General features: G+C 63.3%; 4 protein-coding genes across 4 annotated transcripts in view; 2 read left to right on the top strand and 2 right to left on the bottom strand.

The window, feature by feature from the left end:
- Positions 1–282, bottom strand: part of AMSG_09310 (uncharacterized protein) — a 9,870-nt gene extending 9,588 nt beyond the window's left edge. The window contains exon 1 of the mRNA XM_013899238.1: positions 200–282. Within this exon, the coding sequence (XP_013754692.1) occupies positions 200–232 (33 nt within the window). The 5' untranslated portion in view covers positions 233–282. The remainder of the gene's footprint in view (positions 1–199) is intronic.
- Positions 283–698: 416 nt separating this feature from the next.
- AMSG_09309 (DEAD box ATP-dependent RNA helicase) lies at positions 699–3,154 on the top strand. Its single transcript, XM_013899237.1, has 2 exons — positions 699–723; positions 906–3,154. Exons 1-2 carry the CDS (start codon positions 721–723, stop codon positions 3,126–3,128), a joined length of 2,226 nt encoding a protein of 741 aa, XP_013754691.1. The 5' UTR covers positions 699–720; the 3' UTR covers positions 3,129–3,154.
- A 197-nt stretch (positions 3,155–3,351) lies between these two features.
- AMSG_09308 (membrane protein tms1d) lies at positions 3,352–5,167 on the top strand (the record flags this gene model as incomplete). The annotated part of the gene is made up of 2 exons (XM_013899236.1): positions 3,352–3,620; positions 3,680–5,167. The coding sequence occupies 2 exons, from the start codon at positions 3,352–3,354 to the stop codon at positions 4,644–4,646; spliced, it is 1,236 nt and encodes a 411-aa protein (XP_013754690.1). The 3' UTR covers positions 4,647–5,167.
- On the bottom strand, positions 4,612–9,309 carry AMSG_09307 (methyltransferase FkbM family protein; the record flags this gene model as incomplete). The annotated part of the gene is made up of 2 exons (XM_013899235.1): positions 4,612–8,794; positions 9,303–9,309. 2 exons carry the CDS (start codon positions 9,307–9,309, stop codon positions 4,707–4,709), a joined length of 4,095 nt encoding a protein of 1,364 aa, XP_013754689.1. The 3' UTR covers positions 4,612–4,706.
- Positions 9,310–10,041: the final 732 nt, after the last annotated feature.

Below are 10,041 nucleotides of genomic sequence, written 5' to 3'. Positions count from 1 at the left end.
GGGGGGAGGCAGGGGGGAGGCAGGGGGGAGCAGGGGGGAGCAGGGGAGAGCAGGGGGGAGAGGCGAGAGGGACCAATATGACTGGCGACATGGGCGGCAGTCCGGGTGCTAGCAAGGGGGATATGGAGGATAAAGACATGGGAAAAGTCGGTGAGGGGCAAGTAAAAGGTGGAGGGTATGTGGTGTGTAAAGGGCGTACCTTGACAAGCACTTCTTCGTTGGTACCCGACATGGTTGCCCCGACGCAAGGCCAAGTCTTTCACCGCGTCTCAACGAACGCGCGTTTGAGTCGAGTGACCGATACCCAACGACTCTCTCGGTTGCCGGCCGAGCACCCGATCTGCTAGCACAACGGTTTGAGATGTCCTCACAAACACTGCGCTGGCCATTGTCGCCAGCATATTGGGTTGATTGGCAAGGTGACCCGTGTGTACATGAGTGCCCATCGTAAGCTCGCGTGCTCCCGAGATCAATGCAAGAAATTGGCGTAATCAGAGTGGGATGGGTCAGTCGGTCGGTCTCCGATCCTCCAGAGCCGATTGTGTCGATGCCATTGGAGCTCTCATCGAAGTATGGCTTTGCTTCGCTCAGCCTGCTGCGAGTGCTAGCGACTCGGTGCCGTTGCTCTCCCATCATGGATGGCGGATTAATCAAGGCATGACGTGAGACTAATCATAGCTACCAAATCTTTACCATTCCTCTCAACTTTAATCGTTGGTCATGGTACGAGTTCCAATTGCGAGTCTGAGGCATTTCCATTGGTTAGATGATGAGGTGGTGGGAGAGGGGAAGGAGGGGGGGAAGGAGGGGAGGAGGAAGGGGGGAAGGGGGGGAGAGGGCAAAGACAACAAACAACTAACACAACATCACTACGTTATGGTATCTCTTTGATATACCTTGGTCAGTCTGCGTTTGAGAAGCTTGGAGTCTGCCCAGAAATCATCGCCGCCGTAGAGGAACTTGGCTGGCAGCTGCCCACCCCTGTTCAGAACGAAGCTATTCCGCTCATTCTTGGAGGTGGTGACGTATTGGCTGCCGCAGAGACAGGGACGGGCAAGACTGGTGCCTTTGCTCTGCCTGTCGTTCAAATTGTCCATGAGACGCTCTCAGACCAAGTCTCTCTCGGTCGCTCTGCCGCCTCGGCTCCCAGCTCAGCCGCCAGCTCGGCCGCGAGTTCGTCCTCGACTGAGAGTGTTGTGCTCTCGACCCAAGATCGTGATCTGACGTGTGCCATTGCTGACAACGGGCTGACGGTTCAGTCGCGGGCGGCGTACAATTGGGCAGGGGCGAGGGCGAGCTGTGGCTTTGTGGATGGCGCGGTGTACTTTGAGGCAAAGGTGACGGACGAGGGGCTGGCCCGGGTCGGGCTGGCGACAGAGACCGCGACGCTCAACCTGGGTACGGACGCCGGCTCGTTTGGCTTTGGCGGGACGGGCAAGAAGTCGTACAAGCGCAAGTTTGAGCCGTACGGCGAGCCGTTTGGCCTCGGCGACGTCATCGGTGTCATGCTCGACAGGACTCAGCGGACGGTCGGCTTCTCCAAGAACGGCACTCTGTTTGGAACGGCGTTTGACATCCCTCCCGCGCTCGACGGCGTTGCCATCTTTCCGGCGGTCGTCCTCAAGAACGCGGAGATGGTGTTCAACTTTGGTGCGACGCCGTTTGTGCACCCGCTGCCGTCGGGCTATGTGGCGGTCGACAGCGCACCTCCGGCCTGGCGCGTCGCCGGCGGGAGTGTGGCGCCTGCCGAAGCCGAGCACGCGCCTGCTTGCCTCATTCTGGAGCCGACCCGCGAGCTGGCGGAACAGGTTGTTGAGCAGATCAACGCGTTTGGCAAGTACCTGCCCGAGCCGCAGCTCCGGACGCTCCTGTTGACCGGCGGGAGCAACGCCAAGGAGCAGGCTGCGCGGCTGCGCCGCGGGGTGGACATTGTGGTGGCGACGGCCGGGCGGGCCAAGGAGATGCTCAAGAACGGGGCGCTGAGCCTCGCCTCGACACGGTTCTTTGTCATGGACGAGGCCGACGACTTGCTCTCTGCAGGTGACACGGCGGCATTCATTCGCAGCGTGTACGCAGCGCTGCCGCTGACCCGACTCCGGGTCCAAATCATGTGCTTCTCGGCTACGCTCCACACCCCAGTCATCCGCACCCTCGCCGCAGAGCTGATGCAGCACCCGACTTGGGTCGACCTCAAGGGCCACGACTTGCTGCCGGCCACGGTCCACCATGCAGCAGTGCGGATCGACCCGCGTGTGCTCCGGGTCGACAAGTCGCGGCCGGTGTTCAAGGCCGACCGGGTCCATAAGAAGGATCGAGTGCGTGTTGGCGGGCCGACCGACGCCGACGCCTCGCACACCATCAAGCTGCTCAAAGTGCAGATCCTCGTTGATCTCATCGACACCTACGCCATGGACCAGGCCATTGTGTTCTGCAGAACCCGCCTCGACTGCGACACCGTTGCTGCCTACCTCAACAGTCTGCCGGTTGTGGCCGGCGGGCAAGCGTCGGGTGTGTCCAAGTACGCGGCGCTTGCGCTGCACTCGGGCATGAACGCGAAGCGGGCGGCCAACCTCGAAGCATTCAAGGCCGGCAGCATTCGCTTCCTCGTCTGCACCGACGTGGCGGCGCGCGGCATCGACATCTCGGGCCTCCCGTTTGTGATCAACTACACGCTGCCCGACGAGGCTGCGCAGTACGTCCACCGCGTCGGCCGCGTCGGTCGCGCCGACACCCTCGGTCTCGCCATCTCGCTCGTGGCGTCGACTAAGGAGCGTGTCTGGTTCCATACTTGCTCCTCGCGGTCGGGCAAGTGCAGCAACACTGCGCTCGTCAGCGACGGCGGCTGCACCATCTGGTACGACGAGCCGGCGCTCCTCGGTGCCATCGAGGACCTCATCGCCGAGGAAATCCAGTTCATGGACGCCCAGTACCGCCTGCCGCACCTTGACGCCGCTCCGGGCTCGATCAAGTACGGCGAAAAGGTGGACGTGGTCGAAGCGCCGTCATCGTCCGCAAAGTACATCGACGCCCTCAAGCCGACCGTCAAGACACTCGCCCAGCTTGAGCACAACGCCCAGGTCTCATTCCTCACCATGGGCGCAGAGTTTGAAGGCGTGGCACTCGCATAGCAGCATAACACCCTCCATCACACGCCGCAGTACCTCTGTGGAGAGTCCTCAGAAGCAACGCACGAAATCCGCGCATGAGACGACGACGAGAGAGCCGTGACGAGAGAGCGAAGAGACCGCGAGCGAGACGGACACGGGCACACTTGTCGCCCAAGCACACGAGTCAAGCCAGGTATAGGAACAGCAATTGAAGTCAAGGTAGACAAGCGAGTCAACGTTACGTATGTCTGGTTTGCTTGCATGTTGCGCTTTTGAAGCGGCGTCATGCTGCCTGGGAATCGGGTGTCGGTGCTGCTGTGCCCTTCTCCCCTTTGACAAATCAACCATTACGCGCGCCGTCTATCTCATCGAGTTTCTCATCGTTGCCTTTCTGGCTTGGATCGTCTCGCGATGGGGCGAGCACTTGCTCTCGAGCTTCTCTGTACTCAAGAGCACACCGGTGGCTCTCTTTGGCATTGCTGCTGCGTATCGTCTTATGTTTGCTCTGGCGGTGTATCATGGTCTTTCGCCCTTCTTTTCATCGGCCTCAAAACAAGTCGTGATCCCCGTAGTCTCCTTCATGATGGCCTGTGGTTTGGCAAGGTCATTGTTCTCGTTGGCCTTGTCATTGGCTTTTTCTACGTGCCCAACTCTTCTCTGGCCACCATTGCGTGGATGGCGCTCATCGGCTCAGCCATCTTCATTCTTCTCCAGCTCGTCCTCCTCGTCAACTTTGCCCACACCTGGAACGAGTCGTGGCTGGCCAAGTGGCGCGATGCGCCTGATGAGAGCAACGGCTGGTACTACGCCCTGCTGACTGTGACAGGTGTGGCATATCTCTTTGCGCTTGTCCTCGCCATTGTGCTCCTCGCAGAGTTCTCCGGATGTGCTACCAACGTGGTCTTTGTGGTCCTCAACGGGCTCATGGGCATGGCTGTCTCGGCGCTGTCGGTCTCGGCTGCGGTGCAGGAGGCCAATCCGGCGTCGGGCCTGCTGCAGAGCTCGATTGTGGTGGCATACTCGACATATCTGGTCTTCTCGGCCATCCTCTCGTTCCCGCCGTCCTCAGGCTGCTCCGAAGTCTCGCTCTCGCACTTTACGACCGATGCGTCGTCGGATGCACAAGACACGTCGTTTGTCTTTGGCGTCGCCTTTACCCTGCTCTCAGTCGTCTACTCGGCGCTGCGGACGTCGAGCCAGTCGGACGATATCATCAGCTCCGGTACCACCAGCCAACACCTCATCAACGACGATGCCGAGCGCGGGCAGGGCGAGGGTAGCCTGCCCGAGTTTGACGACGAGCTGGACGGTGTCAAGTACAACTACTCGTTCTTCCATTTTGTCTTTGCCTGCGCCTCGCTCTACGTCGCCATGCTCGTCTCCAACTGGGCGATCATCTCGGGTGACTCGAGCGACGTGCGGGTCAACACCGGATCGGCCGCCGCCTGGGTCAAAATCGTCTCGTCGTGGCTGGCGCTCATCCTTTACGGCTGGTCGCTCATGGCTCCTGTCTGCTTCCCGGATCGGGACTTTTCCTAACACGTGCGTATGTCACGGGTTGGCGCGCAAGAATGCGCCCGAACGTACCGCTAAGAGTTCTCAGAACATGGCGGCCTCCATCCGCCCCGATGAACTCGACGACGAGCTCGACGATGATGAGAGTGAGAGGGAAGAGAGGCCAAGTGAGTTGTCGACCTTGGCTTGCGACTGCCGCAGTTTGGCCTTGGCCCCCGACGATTTGGTCCTGGACTTGGCCTTGGCCCGCGACGAGCTGGACCTGGACTTGGCCTTGGACCTACCCTTCGACTTGGCCTTGGCCTTGGCTTTGGCCCGCGATGACCGTGTAGAGCGAGAGGAGCGCGAGCGATTGGTGTGTGTGCTGGTCTGCTTGGCAGCGGCCTGGAGCTCGTCGATGGTGTTCTGGGCGATGAGCAAGTCACAGTAGTGCTGCTCGATGACCGAGTTGCGGTCCGCGAGCTTGGCCTCGAGCTCTGTGACACGCTCCTTAGCGGCGTACCACTTTGCGACGACATCGTTAAACTCGTTGGCGCCAGCGACAAGGTCCTCCTCGACGTGGGCCTTTGCAGCCGCCTCGGCGCGGGCGAGGCGGGAAGCGTACTCGTCCTTGACAGTGAGGACGGCGAGCTCGGCATCGCGGGCGGCCTCCTGTTTGAGGATCTCCATGCGGGCCTCAAACTTGCGAGCAAGGGAGGAGGCGGTGCGCTTTTCACGGTCGAGCGAGGCCCGGAGCTCGGTGACGGTGTGCTCGGCAAGGGCAGCAGCTTCCTGCGCGGAGCTGAGTTCCGCCTTGAGGATGGATATCTGGCGCTGGGCAGCGGAGCGGATCTTGCGGGCGTCGTCGGCGGCGTTGAGAACCAGCGCCTTGCGCGACTCGTGGAGGACAGCGAGCTCGTGTTCGAGGACAGCGACCTGCTTGCGGGCGGCGGCAAGCGCTTCGCGCTGCTTGCGGCGCTCCGCAATGAGGGCGTGATACTTGTCGCGAAGCTCGGTGCTCGCCTGCGGCGAGGCGAGGAGCGAGCGCGGTGGAGCTGAGTTTTCGTCGCGGAGAGTGGCGAGCGCTGCGGCGAGATCCTCGATTTCGGCTGACTGCGCCGCCACCTGGCTCCGCAGCGCCTTCTGGTTGGACGCCGAGTCGTTGGCGACAGCCTTCCACCGCGCGATCTCGGCCTCCAGAGCCTCGAGATCGCTGGCGAGCGGCGCGGGAGGTGCGGATGAAGCCCTGCGCTCCAGCAGCGCAACCTGGTGCTCAAGGTCGGCGACTTGGCCACGGAGGACGCGCGCCGCGGCGGCGTCCTCGCGTAGACTGGCATCTGCGGCGGCGTCGGCCTCGAGGCGGGCAAGCTGTGACTCGAGCTCATCGCGGCGGGCCCGGAGTTCGGCAATCTCATCACGAAGGACGTCTTGCATGGCCACGGCGTCGGCGAGCTCCTCAGAGAGAGTGGTGACGCGGGCGTCCGATGCCGCACGGGCTTGGTCGTGCTCGTCGGCGCGGAGGTTGTCGGCCGAGCTTGCCAGCTCTGCGCGGGCAGCAGCGAGGCTGGAGTTTGCAGCCTCGAGCTCGTGGGCCAGCGCCTGAGCCCGCGCCTCGCGAGTCTCCAGTAGCCGGCGCAGCTCAGCGGCGTCGGCTTCGGCAGCATAGCGGGCATCGGCGTCGGCGGATGCGGATGCCATTGCCTGCTCAAGCTCGCGCTCGAGAGCCTGCGCCTGTGCCTCGCGGGTCTCCAGCGCCGTCCGCAGCTCGATCTGCGCCGACGCCTCGTGCTCTTCAAACCGCGACTGCGACGCCGCGAGTTGCGACTTGAGCTCGTCAATCTGCGCTGCAAGCTCAGCATTCGACTCGGTCTCGCTGGCCGAGTTGGAGTGAAGCGAAGCGGCCATCGTGGTCAGGCGGGCCTCGAGCTCACTGGTCCGCGCTGCACCGGCGTTAAGCGCAGCCTCGACCTCGTTGACCCGGGCATCGGCATCGCGGGCGCGGGCACGGGCAGCGTGGAGATCCGCAAGTGCAGATTCGTGCTCCTGGGTCCAGGTGCTGATCTCTCCCTGGAGAAGCTTGTGGTGAGCCTCGGCTTCCTCAAGCTTGAGTGTGAGCTCGGCCTCGCTCGCACACGCGGTCTGAAGCTCGGCCTCGAGTTCTTGGATGCGGGTGATGGCAGTATCCAGCTCGACCTTGGCCTCAGACTCGCGGGAGCCGGTGGACTCGACCGCGGCGCGGGTGGCCGCCAGCTCGGCTTCAAGCTCCAGCTGCGAGCGCAGCGACTCGAGCTCGGCCTTGGTCTCAGCCTCGAGGGAGCCGGTGGACTCGACCGCGGCGCGGGTGGCCGCCAGCTCGGCTTCAAGCTCTTGCACGCGAGAGGTGGCAGTATCCAGCTCGACCTTGGCCTCCGCCTCGCGGCAGCTGGATGATTCGACCGCGGCGCGGGTGGCCGCCAGCTCGGCTTCAAGCTCTTGCACCCGAGAGGTGGCAGTATCCAGCTCGACCTTGGCCTCAGACTCGCGGGAGCCGGATGATTCGACCGCGGCGCGGGTGGCCGCCAGCTCGGCTTCGGCCTTAGCCAGCTGCGAGCGCAGCGACTCGAGCTCGGCCTCGACCTCTTGCACGCGAGAGGTGGCAGTATCCAGCTCGGCCTTGGCCTCCGCCTCGCGGGAGCCGGAGGACTCGACCGCGGCGCGGGTGGCCGCCAGCTCGGCTTCAAGCTCTTGCACCCGAGAGGTGGCAGTATCCAGCTCGACCTTGGCCTCAGACTCGCGAGAGCCGGATGATTCGACCGCGGTGCGGGTGGCCGCCAGCTCGGCTTCAGCCTTAGCCAGCTGCGAGCGCAGCGACTCGAGCTCGGCCTTGGTCTCAGACTCGCGGTAGCCGGATGATTCGACCGCGGCGCGGGTGGCCGCCAGCTCGGCTTCGGCCTTAGCCAGCTGCGAGCGCAGCGACTCGAGCTCGGCCTTGGCCTCCGCCTCGAGGGAGCCGGTGGACTCGACCGCGGCGCGGGTGGCCGCCAGCTCGGCTTCAAGCTCTTGCACGCGAGAGGTGGCAGTATCCAGCTCGACCTTGGTCTCAGCCTCGCGGGAGCTGGATGATTCGACCGCGGTGCGGGTGGCCGCCAGCTCGGCTTCGGCCTTAGCCAGCTGCGAGCGCAGCGACTCGAGCTCGGCCTCGACCTCTTGCACGCGAGAGGTAGCCGTCTCCAGTTCAGCCTTGGCCTCCGCCTCACGGGAGCCGGATGATTCGACCGCGGCGCGGGTGGCTGCCAGCTCGGCTTCGGCCTTAGCCAGCTGCGAGCGCAGCGACTCGAGCTCGGCCTTGGTCTCAGCCTCGCGGGAGCCGGATGATTCGACCGCGGCGCGGGTGGCCGCCAGCTCGGCTTCGGCCTTAGCCAGCTGCGAGCGCAGCGACTCGAGCTCGGCCTTGGCCTCCGCCTCGCGGGAGCCGGATGATTCGACCGCGGCGCGGGTGGCCGCCATCTCGGCTTCGGCCTTAGCCAGCTGCGAGCGCAGCGACTCGAGCTCGGCCTCGACCTCTTGCACGCGGGAGGTGGCAGTCTCAAGCTCGGCCTCGGTCACGGCTGCGCGCTCCATCTGGGCATTGGTCTCCGCCTCGCCCGTGCGTGCGGCCTTGAGCTCGGCCTCAAGCTCTTGGATTCGAGCGCCGGCATCGGCGGCACGAGCTGCTGCGGCCTCCAGCTCGGTCAGCAGCTTTGCATTCTCGGCAGTCGAGGCGTCGAGCTTGCTGCACGCGCTCTTCAACTCGGCCTCGGCCTTTGTTGCACGGTCACTGGCGTCAGCAGCGTCGGCAGCAGCCTGTGTCACGGCACGCGCTGCCTCCTCCTTGCCTGCGGCAAGTTGGGCGACGGCATCGTTGTGCGCAACCTGAGCCTCGGCCACCATGGCCTGAACAATCTTGATCTCGTCGTCCTTTCCCCGAAGCTTGGAGCGGAGCGACTTGAGCTCAGCATCGCGCTCCTCGGCCTCTTTGTTGAGCCGAGTAAGCTCCATCGTGTGCTGGTCGTTCAACAACTGCACGTTCTCCATCACAAATTTGTCCTTCTCTGCAGCCTTAGCCTTGTGCGACGCGTGCACTGCAGCCACTTCCGCCTCCATCTTGGCCTTGAGCTGCTCAATCGTCGCCTCCAACTCGGCCACTCGCTCATCCGTCGACTCGGTCTCAAACACTGTCACCATTGCACAAACACACACACACACACGCGCGCGCACGCGTCTCCATTAGTCGCCCATCCATTTCGTCGCCAAAAGCAGCAAGAGCCGGATATGGTCCGCATCCACCTCGAGCCAGCCCTGCACTTTCTCCCACAACCAGCGATCCGATAGCCAGCACCACCACCCACACCACCGCCATCACTACCAATTGATGGCCCTCTTCCACCCACACACACGCACGCAAGCACCATACGTACCTTCAGCAAGGGCCACTGATCGCCCACCATGTGAACCACCAGCCCCAACACCACCACCACCATCACCACCACCAGCACCACCAGCAGTCATTGACGATGACATTGACGTTGACATTGACGTTGACGTTGACGATGATGATGATGCACCTGCTGGCAATGCCGACGAGGTGGTAGCACTACTGCCCATGAGAGATGCAAAGAATGAATCAACTTCTTGATCGCTACTCCCACCCGCAGGAGACAGTCCATGACCTGCCCAGGAGACAGTCCATGACCTGCCCCTGCCCCTGCCCCTGCCCCTGTCGCGGTATCCCCACCACCACCGCCACCACCACTGCCTTGGCCCGGACTCTCCTGACTGGCTTGGGTAAGGAGTGATGCAAAGAAGTCGGTCGGGTCGTTGGACATGTTCCTCACACTCCTCACACTCCTCAGTGAGGTGTGTACGTAGTGGGTGGCGGTGGCGGTGGCGGGCGGTGGCGGTGGCGCCACCCCCCCCCCCCCCCCCTCCCCCTCCCCTCCTTGTGGCACTTGGCCACCGCTGACTTTGGCATCCTCGCTAGAGTGCGAGCAGCGATGAACGCGACGGCGTCTCCGACGCCAATCGCTGCTCCTCTGTCCTCCGCAACTGCCAGGCGAGATCGACACTGTCCGCCATCGCATCGCCGACGCTGACTCCAGTGGAGGCGGGACGACACCACTGACGAGATGGACGCTCGCATAGAGGCTGCCATGCAATCGCTTACCAAGTGTGTGCTGAAGCCCGTGGCTCCCGTCGAGTTTGGCGCGTACCTCCCGCTCATGCGAAGAGCGCGGCTGTAAGGTTGTTGACGAGTGCGACGACGCCGACGTCCAACCTGACTCATCCTAGCCTTTGACAAAGTCACTTCGGCCATGATTCATCAGCTACTCTGACTCGAGGTGGCTCATCGACCGTGTGGTCACGGGGTTGCAGTCAGGACTGCGGAACGGGGGCGGCGGAGGTGGCCGGCGTCCGCCAATAA

Source organism: Thecamonas trahens (assembly GCF_000142905.1).
Source record: "Thecamonas trahens ATCC 50062 unplaced genomic scaffold supercont1.47, whole genome shotgun sequence".
In the NCBI taxonomy this organism is placed as follows: Eukaryota; order Apusomonadida; family Apusomonadidae; genus Thecamonas; species Thecamonas trahens.
Note: the sequence above shows the minus strand (reverse complement) of the source record. Positions and strands in the feature narration are given on the sequence as shown.